This window comes from Haliotis rufescens, unplaced genomic scaffold (genome assembly GCF_023055435.1).
Source record: "Haliotis rufescens isolate VD_foot unplaced genomic scaffold, xgHalRufe1.0.p SCAF_7, whole genome shotgun sequence".
Lineage (NCBI taxonomy): Eukaryota > Metazoa > Mollusca > Gastropoda > Lepetellida > Haliotidae > Haliotis > Haliotis rufescens.
In genome coordinates, this window is record NW_025964361.1 from 21,540,753 (window position 1) to 21,562,594 (window position 21,842).

Sequence of the window (21,842 nt, forward strand, 5' to 3'; positions counted from 1 at the left end):
TGCGATGTTGCAATTGCTATGGGCTTGGGGTAATCCAAAAATATTTTATTTCAATTCTTTTAACATGATGTTTCAGAAGGACATATATGTCCCTCTGGCACAGCAACTGCGTTTTGTGTAGGGACATATATGTCCAAATGGCATCCAGGGGGGTTAAGGGTCTTAAACAAAGATGGGTCAGCTCAGAGTCAGTATACAGTGTGTGAGTGGGGTGTTCATGTCAAACTGCAGCATGGTATTTCAGGGGGCTAGCACTATAAAAATCAGCATTAGTCCAGACAAGTTCAAACAACCACACACACACATGTACATGCAAGTCACTATATTAGTACAATAATCTTGAACACATTGTTGAAATCCCATTTCACCTCACCCACCTATTCCAACCTGGATCTTCATGGATTTACAGCAAATATGGGATACTGAGGAGTGAGGACCTATTATTCCCAGGAATCCTCCCCTCAGTGGTCATGGTGGTATCAATACAATATGAGGATACAGTCAGTGTTGATACCATTCTTAAACAACAACAGCTTAACAATAACATGCATACTATTTTCAGATTCCAGTTGGTATTTGCAGAGACCATATATTAGTATATGGTTTCTGGTATTTGTTGTCCATTTTGATGATGATGATGATGATGATGATGATGATGATGATGGGGGTCTTTAGATGAGAGGATTTAGAGGATTGCCATTTGTTGGAAGTAAACAGTTTATTAACAATATATATATTTTATCTGATGGAACAAGCAGATGATATTGGGAATACTTGTGTGTCCTCAGAGCAAGTTGGGCTACTACCAGCAGAGAATGGCCAGACGCAGAGTGGATATTAACACAGCAACAGTCAGCGAGCTCGAGACACTAGTGGGTGTTGGCACACGCAAAGCTGAAGCCATTGTCAAGCACAGAAAGGTAAGTACAGCTTGGATATACCAGCTTTGTGTTGTTGTTCATGTAATTCTGTTTCCTATGTAGCTTAGAGGATATCCTATAGCGATGACATGTTTGTCAGTTGAAAAACATTTTCTCTAACGCAAAACATTTTGAGTTGGTTCAATTTCATCAAATAGCTTTCTTCCAGCTTAGATGGACTTTTTTTTGCATGTTCTTGCACATTTGAGAAGACGTTTAAGTTTATCCTCAAATGCAATTATTTTTCAAGTCATGTTGGTTGCTGTTACAGTCTGGGTCAGCTAGTATTTCATATATGAGCTATTGTTTCTATAATAACATCTACAAGACAAAAAAACCCAACATTTACTAGACTCAGACTGCAGACTAGTGGCTAATGTGGAAAACTGCAATTAACCTGGTATTCAATTCTTAAGGTGCCAGTTCGTGAACAGTGTAGCTGGGTGCAACCTTGAAGTTCCATCTTGTCCATGGGTCTAGTTCTTCGTGGATGTACGTTGTCGATGTGGGCCAGGGCTCAGGCTCGGGCTCGGGCTTGGGCTCAGGATGAGGGCTTGGCGCTAGGTGAGGGCTGGGGCGAGGGCGAGGACTTGGGCTCAGGATGAGGGCTTGGCGCTAGGTGAGGGCTGGGGCTCGGGCTCGGGCTCAGGATGAGGACTTGGCGCTAGGTGAGGGTTGGCGCTCGGGCTCGGGCTCAGGATGAGGGCTTGGTGCTAGGTGAGGGCTGGGGCTCGGGCTCGGGCTCAGGATGAGGGCTTCGCGCTAGGTGAGGGAGAGGGCTCGGGCTCAGGATGAGGGCTTCGCGCTAGGTGAGGGAGAGGGCGAGGGCTTGGGGTGAAGGCGAGGAGAGGTTAGGATTAAGGGCAAGAGCTAGGGACTGCGGACGAGGGCTGATGTGAGGGTTGGGTCAAGGGGTAGGAGTGAGTGTGAAGGTAAGAGAGAGGGCAGGGTCTAGGAGTGAGCGCAAGTGCTCAGAGTGAGGGCTAGAAGTGAGGGCGAGGGATGGGAGTTAGGGCTAGGAGTGAGTACAAGGGCAAGTGTGAGGTCTGGGAGTGAGGGCGCAGGCTGGGGCAAGGGCCAGGAGTGAGGGCTTGGGGCAAGGACTGGGAGTGAGGATTGGTATGCATGTGAAACTGCTGAATGGTATCTCAGTTTGCAAGCACTGTAAAACCGGCATGAGTCCGGAGCTAGTACAAGAAGACTGTGCACCCGATACATAAGTGCAGAAGTCTTGAACGGGACATTAGACCCTTTTTTGTCTCTTTACCTTAACTCTTTTAACACTGCAGGCCAGTACACCAACCAAGCTGTCATGACATCAAAATAGTGTATAATTTTATATAATAACTACCTGTCATATCATTCATTTATTAAATTTATCACATTTCACAATGTCTCAAATACGTATTGCATTTCAATATTTTATCAATATATTAAAAAATATTCACTATTTTCTGCAATGTTGTTGAAAATAAAATTCTCCGACACACCCTTAGACATAAGGTCCACATCGAACATGTCAAAGAGCAAAAAAAGATGTTTCAAGCAACTAGAGAGCTTTAAATATTATATAATATTTTATGAAGTAAAAAATAAGAAACAGAAATCTAAAAGTTGTCAAACTAATCTAAGTTATTATTTCCATCTTCTTGTGCAATCACGTGTAATGTAAGTCAAATAATATCTTTCGTAGACTCGATTTATTGGCTCGGACACAATGTTTAATGCCAAAATATAAAGAGAAATCTTTGTCACAGCTCGTAACCTAGCATGATACATCCAGGAAGTTCCATATGATAAGTACTATAGATCATGATTTACTTCTCAAAACGCTGAGAATAACATGATTTAACCAAAACCTTTCATCAAAATCTGAAAATTATCTTACACGAGGATGGTACCATTACTGTAATGTGATTGGCTGATTTATTAGTTCATGCCAATCACAAACCTTGAAGCAGATTTAAGCAAGAAAGCGTCATTAGAAACCAACTTCTATCCAGTAAAATCGCATGTCATTGTTACAGCTACGAAAAGACACCAGGGGAAGTTACTATCATGTAGGTGAATATCTAAGCTGTCTGATAATGCCTGACATCAAAGGCTCATACGCACGTGTAATTCATACGAAGCTTCGGAAAGGGAGGTATTTCCTCATGTTACTGAGCGGACAGCAGCTGTTATCAGCAAATGGGTAATGACAGATACTATTTATCATTCTTTTTTAAAACACAATTCAATCATGTAAAGAGAAAATAAAAACGAATGAGGTAAGTGGATTTTATGAAATCTTATGTTTGCCGAAAATCATCAAATTTTGGCTTCCATGGTCCTTAATCTGGACATTATGAATGTGTTAGCTTACATTTATTTATTTACAACAAGCTTAATTAAGTTGTATATGCATTGATATGATAAACATAAGTTTCATATGTATAAACAGTAGGATTAGACCTTTCAAATGGTGTATAACATGTAGTTGCAAAGATGTATTACAAGCAGATAATATCCTTTATAAATGCTGGCTTCATCTACCATACAAGAGTCTCTGGGAACTCGGTTTGTCACAGCAGTAAAAGCTTCTGGTTGACTGGTGTTGAAAGAGATCACTCCATGTGTTTATTCCTGGCTATCAAATGTCTTAGAAGGAAAATCCCCCTTCATTAATATTTGGAAGCAACTTTCTGATACATAAAGATCATTCCCTTTTCTCATGGAGATCTGTTGGTCATAAGAGCAGCTGAAATAGGGATCTGTTCATCATAAAAGCAGCTGAAATAGGGATCTGTTGGTCATAAGAGCAGCCAAAATGGGGATCTGTTGGTCATTAAAGCAGCTGAAATAGGGATCTATTGGTTATAAGAGCAGCCAAAATGGGGATCTGTTGGTCATTAAAGCAGCTGAAATAGGGATCTGTTGACCGTAAAAGCAGCTGAAATAGGAATCTGTTGGTCATAAGAGCAGCTAAAATAGGGATCCCAGCTTTATTTTGGGAATCTTACTGTGCATTGTGTGTGTTCATTTTCCATCTGTTTCCTTGTGTGACAGCACATTTCATGATTTATCCAACATTGTTCTTAATTAGCTCAGCAGTAGCCCATGCTTGACCTCAGTAGCCAATGGTTGTCCCCAGTAGCCCATGCTTGACCCCAATACCCCATGCTTGTCCCAAGTAGCCCATGCTTGTCCCGAGTAGCCCATGCTTGACCCCAATACGCCATGCTTGTCCCCAGTAGCCCATGCTTGACCCCAATACCCCATGCTTGTCCCCAGTAGCCCATGCTTGACCCCAATACCCCATGCTTGTCCCCAGTAGCCCATGCTTGACCCCAATACCCCATTCTTGTCCCCAGTAGCCCATGCTTGACCCCAATACCCCATGCTTGTCCCCAGTAGCCCATGCTTGACCCCAATACCCCATGCTTGTCCCCAGTAGCCCATGCTTGACCCCAATACGCCATGCTTGTCCCCAGTAGCCCATGCTTGACCCCAATACCCCATGCTTGTCCCCAGTAGCCCATGCTTGACCCCAATACCCCATGCTTGTCCCCAGTAGCCCATGCTTGACCCCAATACCCCATTCTTGTCCCCAGTAGCCCATGCTTGACCCCAATACCCCATGCTTGTCCCCAGTAGCCCATGCTTGACCCCAATACCCCATGCTTGTCCCCAGTAGCCCATGCTTGACCCCAATACCCCATGCTTGTTCCCAGTAGCCCATGCTTATCCCATTTAGCCCATACTTTTCCTCAGTAACCCATGCTTTTTATCAGTAGCCCATGGTTGTCCCCCGTGACCCCACCCATGCTTGTCCATTGTAGCCCATACTTGTCCCCATTAGCCCATACTTTTCCTCAGTAACCCATGCTTTTCCTCAGTAGCCCATGGTTGTCCCTAGTATCCCATGGTTGTCCCCAGTAACCCATGCTTGTCCCTTGTAGCCCATGCTTGTTCCCAGTAACCCATGCTTGTCCCTTGTAGCCCATACTTGTCCCCATTAGCCCATACTTTTCTTCAGTAACCCATGCTTTTCCTCAGTATCCCATGGTTGTCCCAAGTAGCCTATGGTTGTCCCCAGTGATCCATGCTTGTCCCTAGTAGCCCATACTTGTCCCTATTAGCCCATACTTTTCCTCAGTAACCCATGCTTTTCCTCAGTAGCCCATGGTTGTCCCAAGTAACCCATGGTTGTCCCTAGTGACCCATGCTTGTCCCTAGTAGCCCATGCCTGTCCCTAGTAGCCATGTTTGTCCCTAGAAGCCCATGCTTGTCCCAAGTAACCCATGCTTGTCCCCATTTGGTAGATATTTGCATATTAAGTGTCATCAAATTTTTTTCTAACCCTGCTAATTTAATGTGCAGATTCTAACATTTTTCAGAATCCTCTATATCTCTAGGGCTCGCATTTAGGTAAACCTACATTAACCCTTGGATCCATTCCCAAGGTTCTAAAGGTCTTAGGGGGCATTGTTGGCTAAGTCGCCGCGATTCGCTGTGCAGAGTTCAGTCCTTTGGGCACGCCAGAAACCTATGATTGTGGGTTTGAATCCTGACTCACCCCGATTTTGTTTCTAGGTTTGTCAACACCATACCCGTGCTTGTGGGTTTCACCAAAGTGGTAAACGCCTGAGACCTCCATCAGGCTGTCCTCCCTCATTAACCTTACATGCCACGATATAACTGTAAAACTGTTAAAAGCGGCGTTAAACCCAGCTCACTCACTCACTTAAGATCTTAAATTACCCGACCTTGTCCATTTTTTGGACCAATCAGACAGCGAGAGATAAATAAAAAGAAAATGGGTAAGGCAGGAGGAAGTTATTTTGAAAGGCTTTCTTTTGTGTGCCAGTCAGTTTTTCAATGTTAAATTTCTCGCAAACTCTGTCGTAATAAATGGGAATGGCCACCATGTTGTTGATATCGCCAACTCAACATTGAGGCTGTTTGTAACTCACAATTCAGGTTGGTCCATTAGACTGAGTAGTGCAGCAAATCAAATTTGGGTAACGAAAATCACAAGCAGGTATGAGGTCATGAAAACCATGGGAATGGATCCAGGTGTTAGTGTAGGTTTGCTGGGGTGGTGTTAATCATTCTGCCTTGAAGACGCTGGAAGTAACCTGCCAGGTCATAGTGTACATGTGTTTTGTGCTGAAAACCTTGCTGCTTGAACATAACAATCTTTGACAGAATCTCATTTTGATACTGGATATCATCTTGGGATTTTTCAGCTGGGCATCTTTTGTCTTTCAGTGTCATTATGAAATCAGAACTCCCAAATGTTTTAAGACTTTTGCCAAAGGCGATGACAGCTATTAAAGTTAAAGACTGATTTGATTGTTTTTTTAAAAAATATTTAGAGCACTAATGACTTCTATATCAAGTACATAGACAGGATATAAAGTTGCTGCTGGTAAGGTTATTGTGTGCAAGTTTATGTGTATAGATTGTTGATTTGCAGTTGACGATGAGTTGGTGGCAGACATTTTGTTTGACATTTCATCCTCTATGATGCCATTGTTGTCATTTTTACATTGAAAGAAAACTTGATCCAACATAAAATAAGCCAAATAATGTCACATTCGTAATTACTAATTTTTTACCATTAGCTTGTTGATGCTCAGATGCTCATTTAACCAAAACGATATGTGGTGACATTTACTGAACACAGCCATTGTCTGTCCAGGTCATAGATTTCTTTTGACTGGAAACAGAATCATTATTATTTTTTTAATATTGTAAAATGTTTGACAGCCTCTTACAATAGGAAGTAGAATCTGATTTGTGACACCATTGACAATAAACAACATAGTCAACTTCCACATCAATACATGACTCTTTTCTTTTATAGATAGCAACTTCTTTTTGTCTTTGTCACAATGTTTCAGATCTACTTCTTGCTCCTTCATCAGATGAATGCTGAGAAAGTGCATTAAGTTTATATATATATGATATGATATGTTTACACAACACAAGGTGGGATGAATGTACAAAGATAACAATATCATGACAAGGCCAATGAGATAGGATTATTTATCCCATTGACTTCTTCCATTGTATGTACATAGTAACTCTTGGCACTTACTCAGTATTCACCTGATGGAAGAGCAAGAAGCAGCTCTGAAACGAAGTACGATGTAGAAGTTGCTATCCATAAAAAATGTCATGTATTCATGTTCTTCCAACTTCTAAATACCTATCAAAGACAACTTCTACATCAGTCAAATGTTCACATCAATCTTTTTAAAGAAACATTAAAAGCAGATCCTGGATTGCACAATGTTTTTCAGTTTAAAAAAGGCCTGTTTTCACTAGTTTTTCAAATGTAATCGCTGTCAGCTGCATTTGTTTTCTATTGTCTTCAGCTCGGTCATGTTGATGAATTCTTCACGAAATGGTAATGGCAAAGTTAATAAATTTCCTGTCCACAGCCTTGAGAAATTGAATGTCTGACAGTCTCAGATAATCTTTTGTTGGATAAATTTCTGTTAATTCAGAGACATTTAGCTGGGTTATAAAATTGTATAATGATGGATACTATGCAGTATGCACATACTTCAGCATCCCACATAAAGGGAGTCAGTTTTCTTTGATCTTTTACCAGGAAGGTCAGGCATGGTGGTCATCTTGTTTCTTAGTGAAACTGATCACAACTGATAAACTTTCAGCTTGATACATGCTCATAAAGAATGCCTTTACAAGACATAATGCCTAGTAGCAGTGTTGTGTCACCTTTGTTGTTTCATAATGAATTGAATGTTTAAACTTTGTGGTTTGATTTGTTCTGACTACTTTGAGTGAAGTTGATTGAGAGATCCGTTTTAATTAATGAAGAATTGTTTTACAATAATTTATCACTCAAAACAGACTCAGATATCAGGTCATATGCTTCATATAGACATTTTCTGTGAAAACAGATTTGTCCAGATAGACACTGCTCCGTGGAAGCATTCTGGTGTCCCCCGCCATGAGATTGCTGGAATATTGCTGAAATACTCACTCACTCCATGGAAGAATCATCTTGCTATCAATTTGTTGCATTGATGAACTGTAGATGTAGAGCTGATGTTTTTATGCTATGATTTCAGGAGTTAGGAGCTTTTGAAAACATCGGTGCCTTAAACCAGGTAGCTGGTATCGGCAGCAGCATTGTAGATCAAAACAAAAGAAGACTATCCTGTCGACCTTTGACTTCCACGACCAAATCTCGGAACTCTGGGGAAAACAGGCAAGTTCAACTTTGGTTTCTGCTTTTTGGTCATTGTTCAGATGAAACAATGATCACTTTAACCACCAATGCATGCTCACCAGTCATTCACCAAATAGGGAGGGAAGGCTTATGATCAGTTGACATTTGAAACATTTCTGCCACAAAATACGTGGGAATGATGTAAGTCCCTGCCTTAATAATAAACTCATGATAATAGAGTAATAATTAAAAGATATGATTTGCATGATTAAAATACCTTTCTTTGTTCAAATATTTATTGACGGTAACTATTCTTTGAAAACTGACACAGGTGAAAACAGAGGTAGTCATTCTGTGCCATATCCTCCTACTAACATGAATCTGTGTTTTGTAAAAACTCTTTTATTTCTATGCTTGTATCACAAAAACATGTTATCATACCCCATAGCCCAGCCAATATTTTACTTGACTCAGGCTTTTGGCTTTTAAACTGATGCAGTAGAATGTTTCACTGTGGACATGGGAAGTTGGGGATGTTGACATCATGAGCATACAGTACATGCAGTAGTGAAAGACTTTCATTTGGCATGTTTTATTGTCTATAATGTGCAGTATATGTTTTTGGCATTAATGAAATATCTGGAAAGTTGAGCACTCATTCTGATACACTGACTTGGACATTCAGCTAAAAATAGACATATTTAAGATCATTGATAAAAGTCTTTTTCTGTGCTATAGGTGGGCTGACATATCTTTAACTAAAACAAGGACTAGCTATGATCAAGGACAAACATCGACATTTTAGAATGCCTCTATGGTGAAATGTCAAATCTGTTTGATGTAGTTGGGAAACCTGAATACCCGCCCTTCACAACCATCTATCCAAGCATTTAAGAGAGCTTGCTTGTCTTGTATTGATAATTACCTGAAGGTATTGACTAATTGTGTCAGGCAGACATTAAGGTGTATTTTTCATGTTTATGATACTATAATTCTGCTAATGAATGTGATGAAAATTGTGGTTTAAGGTAATAATCACTACAAACTGTTGATCTGTAGAGTATTGTTGTAAATTGCTATTAAATAGAAAATCTCTTTATGTTAGTTTGTTGAAAGTTGCTTCATGTGTAAGATTTCTCATTTGCTATTACCAGTGGTTCCAGTCGTCAGAGCAGACTGACGCGACGCTTGTCTCGACTGTTCGTCACAGTGGAGCGGAGGGAGGAAGACGCAACAGCCCCTACAACTAGCAATACACGCCAGTCCAGAGGGAATGATGCACGATTGAAAGAACAGCTGAAGGTTGAAACTCCTGAAATATCCAGTTCTGATGATGCAAATCCTGACTCGCAGGTAAGAAAGCTTATTTTCTTACAAGACTTCAGCACTTTTGTGGTGTCCCCTATGATGATATTGCTGGAATATTAGCAGCGTTAAACTATACTCACTCACTACAAGACTTGAACAAACACTGGTGTTGTTTGCTTACGGTCATGACCATACCTTTGTATGCAGAATTGTTTTCATGGGGGAAAATAAGTTGTCATTGTTGAAGACTGCAGGACACACTTTGCCTCCAGTACTTCATGCTTGTTGTAACATGGGGAGATGGCTGATTGTTTCCTTACATCACAACAGCAATATTCCAGCTGTATGGGGATGGCCTGTAAATACTCATGTCTCAAGCCAGTGATTGATGTCATGAGCAACTTCCCATGCTGTTGGGTTTTGATGACATGCAGTCAACCAAGTCACTGAGCCTAACCACCCATTCCACTATGCCCTCTTACGACCAGGGCCCCGTTTCACAAAGCGATCATAACGCTAGAGTGAACGTAACTCCCATAGTTTACTTACGACATTCGTAGCCCTGTGATCGCTTTTTGAAACATGGCCAAGCATAAGTTGCTGGGGACCTATTCTAATCTGTAAGCCCCACAGGTGGTGCCAGGAAAAAACATCTCTCACATGGCCCCTGGCTCACTGTGCTTCATAGCGAACATAGCTGCTGTAGGAAAACACACTTTGGTCAATTCAATGTATTGCATTCCTTAGGAAGTCAGATTTGACATAACTGATAACACTACTGTCATAATGGTTGTTGGATAATAAAGAGACTAGGCTGTTTTAGAGTTCTTCAGATATGAGCCTAAAGCTCAAGTGGTTGAGATATTACAGACATAAGACCTAGAAGTTTATACAGTAGGGGGTCGAAATTTGCATGCTTCTGTGTGACCTTAACCAGACAAACCTCTGGGAAAGAGCAGGAGCAGGTCTGATCCCTGCTCTTTTTGAATGATGGTACAGAGTCAGGTCCACTGTCCTAAATAATGCTGTCCCATGTCTGGTAACATTTCTTTTGGGATAGTTGAAATTAATTCCTACCTGCCCACCAGTCAAGTTAAAAAAATGCCATTGCAACACTGACAATTTTGAATGAGACATGAATATGTGACTCACTTACCTCAGAGCAAGTGCTACCTTTGTGATTAGAAAACTGTTATAATGTTACATCACAGAGTACTGTAAATCTGAGAAAATGATAATGATTATCTCAGTCATCCTCCATATCTCCAGGGCTAGCATTTCGGTAAACCTATGCTAACCACGATACCCATCCCCATGGTTCTCGCAATCTCAAATTACCTGCCCTTGATTTCCTTTAGCCTATTTGATTGTCTGCGGTACTAGGTCTAATGTACCAATCAGAATGCAAGTTACACACCAGCCTCAATGTTGGGTTATAATATCAGCAACATAGCGGCCAGTCCCACAACTGGGTGAGCAATCCTGTCTGCTAACTTCATGACCCTGTATGACCTGCCTACAGGGTGACACTGACACGCCATGGGACTGCGTGGAAGACAACATGGAACTGGCATCACAGGAAGAAAACTCTGAGCATGTGAGGCCTGACAACGACCATGATGATGACAGCAGCAGTAGCGAGGAGGAGGACGAGGAGCGGGACAGTGAGGACAACCGGGATGAGGAGGACAGTGAGGATGAGGATGGGGAAGACTGCCAGCAGGTGCACTCAGACTGTCACTGTCGCCATCGGCTGACAGAGACCACAGGCTGCTGCTGTAAACACACTGTAAGTCAGACTCTGAAGCAGGAGCTGTGCTACATCCTTGAACATCTGCATAGCATTCTCATGTCTCTTTATCTGGACTCTAGTGGTGTAACGATACAGCAATACAGTATTGTATCGCAATAAGAGGCCCACCGTACAATACATTGATAACATTGATAACCCTGTATCGCGATACATACGATACATTACATTGCAAGTTATATCTGAGTAAAAAGCACATTAATAATATGTATAATAAAATCTAGTCTATATGTTTCTGCCATATCTCTGAAATTTAAAACATATGATTCAGGGTTGTGGTTCACCTGCAAAAAGAAAGCATATCAACTTATGAAATACAAGTGCTGTATCGGGATATGAATCGTATCACACCAGTAGTATCGGGATATGTATTGTATCATGACCCCATTGTATCGTTACAACTCTAACTCTGTCGTATGAAATATTTGTCATGATGCAAGTGTACTACAGGTCTGTATATATATATATATATATATATACACAACCAACTGATCCAAAACTACCAAGACATTGATTGTTTCATAAACCTGTGAAGATTGTGAGTTGAATATAATATCTTTTTGAGGTAATCTAGTGCTCTTGGTGCAGACTAGCTACTGTTGCCAGTCCTGGCAGCATGTCTGGTTAACACAGCTGTATTTGCTGCTGAATTTGGGTAACTTTTTAGAGACATCAGCCTCCATTTGGCAGTGTAATGCAGTTTATTGTAATCTTTATAGATATCAATTAAATCATTATGTACTTTTCAAATATCCCAAGTGCAGCAGAAGAAGTGGTCCGCCGGTTGGTTGTCGGTGACAACTTTTAAAACTGTAACAATGAAAACTGGGTTTCCAAATGATCAAATACATAGAGTTGATTATCCCCACCACAAATAATTCTGTCCCTGGCGGCTATTCTGTAGAAATTTGTACTGCCATTGTAGTTAAAATAACTATTACTGCTTCAGGTGAAGAAGAGGAAACCAGGCAGTAGTAAGGATGATGGTGCCTCACCCAGTAAGAAGTTCTGTGGCATTGGAGATGGACACAGGTCAGTTGAGGAGCCAGTCAATAAGAGCAACTTTTAAACTGACCACGGAATATGTGGTCTAGTAGCCTAAGGTCCATAATTTGCTGTACTTGCATATCTTGGCTGTGCCAAGCTCAGCTTGTTTCCATCTTCCCAAGGCAAGAGAGTTAGCTGACTTTAAAAGTCCAGTTCCCACCCTTGCCAAACTTTGCTGGAATTCCTGGGCTCGATCGTAGCCCCACCAGTGGCTATTACGAGTTATGTCCCTTCTAAGCCTCTCCTATGGACCAATCAGATTCTCGCATGACTTGCATTTGCTTCAAACAAAATGGCGGCACCCAGTCAGGACGATCTGATCCATAATCAAGATCTATATTGTGATAAAACGGGTCTTACATCATAAAATGTATCAAATCACGTGAACACCTTGATTAAAAACATGAAAAGATTTGGAATATATCTGTTGACAACGAGTTTGCGGTGCACATGCTTTGCAAATCCTGCAATAGACCGAAATCTGCATCACAGTTTACGAACCGGATTTCGATTTCTTTGCACAATTTTGATTGGACTATGCATAGACACGCGAGTCCAGTCAAAATGTAACTCCATAATACCAGCCTAGTTCGGCAAGGGTGGAAACAGGTCTTTTGTAATTAGTTAACTCTCTTGCCTTGGGAAGATGGCTTGTTTCAGACGTGTCATGATTATCAATGATTCTTATTCTGTCAGCACCTTACCAAGCTGACATTACTTCTACGGCTGCGTCATTTCACTTCCTGCTTTATACCCCAGCTGTACTGATGCGTGAAAACTGTTCTGTTGTCTGTCCTGTATTACACAGTACCTGGAATCAGTTAAGAATGGCACTAACAAGAAAGAGATATGCTTACTCATGATAGATCTGTTTATATTTTCTTCACTTTTCCATGTCTTCTCTAGCCAAGAACGATGTCCAAAATATTTTTTATGACCACTGCTATTTCTTGTTTAAACAGTGCATTCACCAGTTGGAAGTTGTCCACACGTCCAACTGTAGCCATCTCCAGACAGAGAATCCCCTCCAAGGAGAACCCCCCTCCCAAGCTGGCAGAGTGGCTGCAGACATTCCAGGTACGAGCAGCGGCCCTCTGTTAACACTTTGTTGTCAATACTTTAATCCTTAAGCTCCAGTAATAAATGCAGATGGGTTGATTTGAATAGCTGTCAAAAGAATTTAGTTTATTAAGTAATGATTTACAAGACAACTGTTGTCAGGAATAATCCTATTGTTCTTTGCTTATTCATACTTCCTGTGAAGATGTGTTATATTAGTATATAAGTATATTTTCTGTTTGTGATATATTTCGTTTTTTGCACCAGACAAGCAGTAACAGTAAAAGAAATCAAAATGTATAGTGCTTGTGCCCTAGTGTTGGTGATGTTGGTGCTGTGTTTGAGACTGACGTTGACGTTGCATGGACATGTTGTATGTGGTGTCTCCCTGCAGGCATGGAGCAATGCAGAGCGGCTGATGGCTGTGGATGAGCTGATAGCCATCTGTGAGCCAACTCAGGTGCGCCACATGATGCAGGTCATTGAGCCCCAGTTTCAGAGGGACTTCATATCACTACTGCCAAAAGAGGTAAGATCTGTACTTTTGGACCCGTAGAGATCCTTGGTAGAATAGGTCTGCAGCAACCCCCAGCTTGCCGTAAAAGGTGACTATGCTTGTTGTCGTAAGAGGCGACTAACGGGGTCGGGTGATCAGTCTCGCTGACTAGGTTGATGCATGTCATTGTATCCCAATTGCGTGAATCGATGCTCATGATGTCAATCACTGGATTGTCTGGTCCAGACTCGATTATCTACAGATATATAGCTTGAATATTTATGAGTGTGGCATTAAACAACAAACAAACAAACGGAAACTATTGATAGAAAGGTTGACACTCTTAGAACTTGTTGAGGAAAACACCATACACATGGTTGAGTTGAAGGAGAAGCAGAGAGAACCAGTGCACTGCAATACCATGTACCAACATCTGATTACCATAAATATCAATATAAAGTAATATGTTTATGGTCGAAATGTAGCAGGGGATGTGAATTGAATGTAACATTTTATGTTATCACTGGATATATAAGGGATTTCAGGCCGCTGTTAGTTTAGGTGACTCTGTTTACTAAAATGTGTTTTGGGTGGAACTTTTTGTACAGGTGTCCAAGCTTCATCCCTTGTATCCTTGCATTTTAGACAATGCAAAATTACGGAAAAACAACCTATGAAAATTAGGTTAAATAGCGCTACTTTTGACATTTTTACGAAATTACTTTTCACAGTGTTATTTTGTGTATGTTTGAAATCCAAATATCGGATATTTACCGGTACTCATAAAATCCAATAACAAAAATATCCCATAGGAAAGTAAAAGATATCCTAAAATAGGACAGAAAGAAACCAGATAAATCCCCAGGAATTAAAATTACTTTGTTCATTGTATCAGTGGAAATGTATATATTGTTCTCTCAGAAGTGACGTCGTCCCTTTAAGATGCGGTTTAGCATTGGGCTTCAGCAACACATGCTTGTCGTAAGAGGCGTTAACAGGATCAAAATCTGCATGGCAGTTTATGAACCTGATGTCGATTTCATTATTCGATTATGATGGGTCTATGTATAGACTGGTTAGTCCACCAAAATATGACTCCATTATCCCAACCTAGTTGGCAAGGGTGGAAACTGGACTTTTACGGTCAGTTTACTCCCTTGCTGCGGGAAGATCATGACTGGATTTTCTGGTCCGGACTCGGATTATTTACAGATCGCCTTCATGTAGCTGGAATATTGTTGAGTGTGGCGTTATTTAATAAACCTAAAACAGAAGTGACATCAGGATGGCAAACTTCACAGATTTGAGATCCATCATATTTCTGAGGCTATCAATATTTAGCATATTAACTTGGCAGTCCCTTTAATAGGAAAATAAATTTCAATGTGCTGTCATAGTGTTTTGTTTGTGTTTTAGCTGGCTCTGTATGTATTATCGTTCCTTGAGCCAAAGGATCTACTGAGAGCTGCTCAAACCTGTCGGTACTGGCGGATCCTGGCAGAGGACAACCTCCTGTGGCGAGAGAAGTGTCGGGAAGAGTCTGTGGATGAGAGTCTGGTTTATGGCAGTCACAAGTTCAAGAAGCCAAGAGCACATCGTAGTCCATGGAAGGCTCTCTATATGAGGCAGTATCAAATCGAACAAAATTGGCGCACCGGTGCTATAAGACCTCCAAAGGTACAGCAAACATAATTCTATCTATAACCCTTACATGATGGCTATCTGTTCAGAATGGTGTGTGTGGGGGTGTCTGTGTGTCTGTGTGGGGCTGCTTGTACTAGTCCAGAGCCCACTGAGATACAATGGCGCAGTTTAACATGAAAACCCCACTCAGACACATTATACTGACTCTGAGACGACCAGCTATTGTTTTAGCTTCTAAATGTCAAGCGCCAGACAGGGTGACAACAAGTACCATCTTTTAACATCTTTTAACATCTTTTAACATTTTTTGGTATTAACCCCCGATCTTCTGCTCTTCGGGCAGATGCTCTACCACTAGACCATGGAGGCGGTCTGTCACACAATGAATAAAGGTATATGTTACATATTTGTCTATTGCTCTGAGATATACAATACATGATCATGTGATACGCTTGGTTTCAGGTATTGAAAGGCCATGATGATCATGTGATCACTTGCCTTGAATTCTGCGGAACTCGTATTGTCAGCGGCTCAGACGACAACACACTCAAAGTATGGTCTGCTATATCTGGCAAGGTGAGTGCCTGCCTAACAGGAAGGTGTTGTGTCATTGTAAATTAGACAGTATGGTTTGGGTTGCGGAATAGGCCCCAAGTAGCACATGGTTGTTGTAACAGCTGACTAAGCTGTAAGTGGTTGTGTGTTGTCACTTTAGCCCATGAGAATTCATGGTACGAAAAGTACCCAGTTTCCCATTTTATTGTCATCATATGTGGCCAGTGTGGATCATCGTGCTCTCAGCCACTAGTTTTTCTGGTCAAAACTGCATTGTGCTCTGCAGAAAGGTGCAGCTATGCAAGTAGACTTAATAAATCTCCACAAACATTTGCTTGATGTACTATTGTGACCAGGTGGTTAGAACACATCTCACCTGCTGGCAACTCATATTGTTCTTTCTTTGAGACGTGTCATGGATTGCCTGGTCATCCAAGACACAACTAGCTATGAAGAGTTGTCTCCCCTAGCTACGGTACTGTTTTCTGTGGTTTTTGTTCATCGCTTGCTTGGATGCTTATCCTTGCATTTAGCAATCCTTGATCCACTGTCACGGGTGTTAGCTTAAAGCTTTTGTAGTAGACCACAACTGAGTGTCTGTTTCTCGTCCCACATAAACTGATGGTTGTCACATTATATAAATACTGTTCTTAGCAGTTGTCCACTAAATGCTGTAACTCAGCTCACTACACGTGCAACTGCAATTGATGAAGAATCCTTTCCACTCCCTGGTTGAGTTTACATGCAAGAACTAGGAATAAAGTCCAAATATGTTTGCTGACAGGTACTTCTACAATATGAAAAGTAGCACTGAATTATCCTGAGAAACATTAATGCAGATTGCGACTTTATCCACTTGTCCTAAGCCCATGTCTTGTAAAATGTCTGCTTGTCTAGTTAGACTTGTTGGACTAGTCCATATTCTACGACGAAAATGTATAGAAAATAATATCAAAGTGCAAGTTCAGACTCAAAGGTTTTGGGCACAGAGTGATAAAGAAGTTGTTATCCAGAAAAGTTTTCATGTTTTCCTGAGGTACCATCTTCTAAATACCTGTCAGGCTTCTTGTTATTGTTTCAGGACTTCTAGATATCCCACCTGGACCAAACTTTACTTTAGATTCAAACATCAGTCAGACCATACTAAACAGCCATGTGAGATCAAATTGTTTTAAGACTCTCAGTACAGCACACATTATTTTATGACTGAAAATATCACTGCATAGAACTGAGCTCACTCCATTTGAGTGGTGCTGATTATCATGCTTTGTGTGTCCTTGTTTCAGTGCCTGCGTACACTAGTGGGTCATACTGGAGGGGTGTGGTCATCCCAGATGTCCGGTCTGACCGTCATAAGCGGCTCAACTGACCGTACGCTCAAGGTGTGGAATGCTGAGACGGGTGTGTGTAAACACACGCTCTATGGTCATACGTCCACTGTCAGGTGCATGAGTCTGTGTGGGAGCAAGTGAGTAGTACACACATTCTTGTATATAAATTGCACCACCCTTTCTGATGTACCGGTTATTAAAAGTGTGCAAGTAATGTAGATAGAACTTCATGATAAAATGTCAGACAGGTGTCCATGTGATCAGGAAGAGTTTAAACAGGGGACTGTAACTGAAGCTGAAAACTGAAACTTCTAGCATAGAGTTGTGGCCATTCAGTAGAGAAGAATGGGTAGCCTTAGTGGTTTTACTGTCATGCAGAAAGTCTGTTTCATTCCGTTTGAGTACTCTATATTTGTATTTGGTTGCTATTGTTCTTATTGCCACCAAAGTTACAGAATCAGTTAACGGTGTCATTGATGTTTCCCTAGTTATTGAATATTAATGTGGAATTGTTTCTGCCATTATCAAACCCTTCTTGTCAAACTTTTGGCAGAATGAGAAATGATGTATTCCACATTGTGCACTTCTTTTGTGGAGGTTATTTTGTAAATGTCACATCTGTCCAATGTTTCAGAGTTGTGAGTGGTTCTCGTGATGCAACTCTCCGCGTGTGGGACATCGAGTCTGGCCAGTGTCTGCATGTGCTGATGGGCCATGTTGCAGCTGTCAGGTGCGTCCAGTATGATGGCCGCCGAGTGGTCAGCGGGGCGTACGATTACACCGTCCGTGTGTGGGACCCAGAGACAGAGTCCTGCTTACACACTCTACAGGGACACACGAACAGAGTCTACTCTCTACAGGTAGGTGGACATTATCTAACAACAACAGTCTACTCTCTACACCATTTTCAGTTCGGATTTAATTTTTAGCTCACTTGACATCAGGAGCCAGCAAGAAGGGGCATAGTGGTGTTGCAAGATCCCCGACGCCAATACCGATCGGAAGTAGCTAAGATTGTTGTAGTCCTTGAATAGACTTGACAAAACGGCATGCAAGACTTGGTCTTTTTCACATAAACAATCTGCTTTACGTTCAAACATTGACTCTACTTTTTGTTAAACTTTATGATTCGAATCTACACTTCAACAACGTGAAGAATGCACCACAGATTTAAGGTCAGAAATATTGTTAATTGCGATAGTGAACCACATAACTATCAAGTCAATAGCAAAAAGTACTATTCACGCCCGACTCAATGCTGAAAGAAGTGTGAAACAACACACCTTTTCGCTAATCAAGGGCAGGATAAAAAACTTAGTCATCTCCAAGCGATTTGTATATATCCGTGACCTTTTGGATAAATCAAGGGCAGCTAATCTTAGTTCATACTCTAGATGGAAGTTACATTAAGTAATACGTTACCACTTGTTAAAACCTAGGCTGTTGTCTCCCACAACTGCTCTTATAGCGAAATCTTCCACAGAGATCTCAATTACCTCATGTAGCACGTGCCTAGCCACCTATGCTGTCATGTGACACCCTTCACACTTGTCTCTTCGCTTGCCCTAGCAAGACGTTTTTGTGACTGCTCTACTTGCGTTCCTTCTACGGTCCAGTTTTTCGCCCCTGCCTATCCTTTGGTGATAATTATTACTGTTTATTAGTCCTATAAACTATAATTTACGGGGCGTCAGTTATACGGCGCTTGGAAAAATTTTCCGCCTAAATTTTCGCGCCCTTTTTTGCTACTAACGGGGTGTGGCGTCAGCACTTCGTGTCTTCCGTCCACCTATAGTGTTATATCTTGGTTTTTTTTGCATCACCTATTAATATATATATATATATCTATTATATGTATTTTATGTATTCGCAATTATCGTTTGTTTTCTTTCTGAAAATATACGTTTTGTGAATATGTTTGGTGTGTGTGTTGTAGCCATGTTTTGTTTTTTGTTCAAAGAACAATGTCGGACATGGAATTAGACATTTTGTCCAGCACCCCTGCTACCCCTGTGAACACGCACTGTGGGGTCTGTCAGAAGTTTCTGTCTTCTAGGGATCCTCACGATCGTTGCCCGCGGTGTAGAGTTCCTTGTGAGGACACCCGGTGTGCCCAGTGCGAGGGTCTAGGGCCTGAGGACTTTGAGCGATACAGGCGCTACGCGCGCTCTGCTATCACCCCGGAGGTGGCCGGTTCGTCCGGTCAGGCGCCCCTTGCGGGCACTACCTCCACGGCGGCGGATCCCTTGGCGGCCCTTGGGCTGTCCGGGGATTCCGTCGCGGCCTTATTGTCTCAACTGGTGGACTCCAAACTGGCTCCGAGTTTGGACGCGGGGTCCACGGGTATGGCAGCGGCTTCCGTGGTCACCGGTCCTTCCCCCGAGCCGATACTCCCGTTATCAACTAAGGACCGTGTGGCCATGATGTATGACCTCTTTGAGGACATGCCAAAGCCCCAGCCAGTATCCCGGGGAATCCACGGCTTTGTGGGTTCCGCCGAGGTCTTAAACGAGCCCACCGACAAGGCTTTTCCCGCGTCAACTTTGTAGCGCGGGATCAAGCCGTCTTTGGAGAAATCCTTCGCGGCGGCCTCCGGTCGGGGACTCCCGTTGCCTTCCCCATCATGGAGAAAGGGTTCGTTCCCGGTGTATGACCTGGCCTTCCCCGAGGCAGGTCCCACCGCGGAGGCCCACGTTGAGAGGTTGGGTGTCCGTGCCCCACCTGCTGCTGCAGTCCCTCTTTACAGCAAATGGACACCCTCTCTCGGCGCTCCATGACACCTACTTGGCTGTGGCGGCCAGTCTGGTCGAAGGTTCCCCCACGGACTGAGACCAGCGCATTTACAACTGTTTGATCGGTTTAAATGCAACCCTTGACTACATTGCCGGGGCTTCGGCCTTTCTTTCCAGCACATGCCATTTCTTGAGGCGGCAAGCGTACCTTGCCTCCTCTGGGTTGGACGCCGCAAACCAGGAGGTGCTCCTTTCGCAGCCTTGGTCTGCGCAGACCCTGTTTAATAACCGGATCCCTGGTGTTCTAAAAGAACAGCAGGCTGCTTCGTCTGCCGTGGCTTCGCGGCATACGTTGGATCTGGTTGTATCTCTGCACAGACGCCTGGGTGGTGCCCCTAAACGGAGTGCCCCTCAGGATGCTGTGGCCGGGAAGTCCAAGGGGTCGGTGTCTTCTTCCTCCGGGAAGAGGCCCTGCCCTTTGGTTCCCGGTAAGGGAAACCTGCCGCCCTTTCGGGGGAAGAAGGGACACTGGGGGAAGCCTAAGCCGTCTCGGGACGGTAAGGGCTCCTCCAAATGACTCTCACTTGCAGGGTTCATGTGCCAACAGCGCAAGCTTCGGTTGGCCTGTAAGGCGAACCCGAGTCATTCGGCCCTGGACAGTTGCGCCTGCCGCAGCCTGTCAGGCCTCCCTTTCCTTCCCTTGTCGGAGCCAGACTCCAGACTTACTGGGAGAAATGGGAACAAGTGTTGGACGACCCATGGGTGGTCAACACGATCCGGTACGGCTATCGGCTAGATCTCAAAGCGGCTTTGCCACTCACCGCTGCCCCGTTCCAATCTAAAATTGTTCAACGAGTTTTACCTGCACAAGCCTCCCAAGTTCAGAATGTTGACCTTGGCGGACCTGAAAGCTCTGATCATGCCGGGCGACTGGCTCGCTTCGATCGACCTGAAGGATGCTTATCTGCATGTTCCGATTCACTCGGACCATCACAAGTATCTCAGGTTTGTCTTTCAAGGCAGGCATTATGAGTGGGTTGCACTCCCATTCGGCCTATCGTCCGCTCCCTGGCTTTTCACCCAGTTAACCAACCCCATAGTGGGGTTCCTCCACAGGAGGGGTGTCAGGTACTTCGCGTACCTGGACGACTCGCTAGTAGCAAATTGAATGACAGACGTGCTGTCTCGTCAGCTCAATTTCGCTCTTCGGCTCTTGGAGCAATTGAGGTTGATTGTCAATCTCCCCAAGAGCGAGTTAACCCCCTCGCAGAACTTGAAGTTCATCGGAGGTCGTTTCGACACGGTGACCCATCGCCTCTTTGTCCCCCCAGACTGGTGGCACAAGATTCAGGCGATGATTGCCAAAGTCTTAGCGGTGCAACAGACTGTTCACTTTTGGGAACAGCTGTTACGGCTACTTGTGTCAGCCCAGGACTGCACCGATCGGGGTCGTCTCCAACTCCGCCCGCTGCAACGGTTACTAATCCAGTTGTTAGCACAGGAGGAGAACAGTGCGACCGTCGCCCTCCCGGATCGGCTCCGGCATCTGGAGTGGTGGACGGGCCCTTGAAACGTCTTATCAGGAGTCTCTATGCGGCCCTTTTGGGCCACGTTGAACCTGTATACAGACGCCTCTCTAGTGGGCTGGGGCGCCCACCTGGAGGGGAGGTGAGCTCGGGGCTGTGGTGCGTAGAAGAACTAGGTCTTCACATCAATTGCCTCGAGTTCAAGGCAGTGATCAACGTAGTCAA

At 43.1% G+C, this 21,842-nt stretch overlaps 1 protein-coding gene across 1 annotated transcript in view; it reads left to right on the forward strand.

The window, feature by feature from the left end:
• The window catches only part of LOC124139839 (F-box/WD repeat-containing protein 7-like), a 51,799-nt gene that overhangs the window by 18,588 nt on the left and 11,369 nt on the right, over positions 1–21,842 (forward strand). The window contains exons 2-12 of the mRNA XM_046507211.2: positions 789–920; positions 8,009–8,148; positions 9,264–9,462; positions 10,940–11,206; positions 12,177–12,259; positions 13,237–13,351; positions 13,728–13,862; positions 15,246–15,506; positions 15,936–16,049; positions 17,315–17,496; positions 17,994–18,219. Of these exons, the coding sequence (XP_046363167.2) occupies positions 816–920; positions 8,009–8,148; positions 9,264–9,462; positions 10,940–11,206; positions 12,177–12,259; positions 13,237–13,351; positions 13,728–13,862; positions 15,246–15,506; positions 15,936–16,049; positions 17,315–17,496; positions 17,994–18,219 (1,827 nt within the window). The 5' untranslated portion in view covers positions 789–815. The remainder of the gene's footprint in view (positions 1–788; positions 921–8,008; positions 8,149–9,263; positions 9,463–10,939; positions 11,207–12,176; positions 12,260–13,236; positions 13,352–13,727; positions 13,863–15,245; positions 15,507–15,935; positions 16,050–17,314; positions 17,497–17,993; positions 18,220–21,842) is intronic.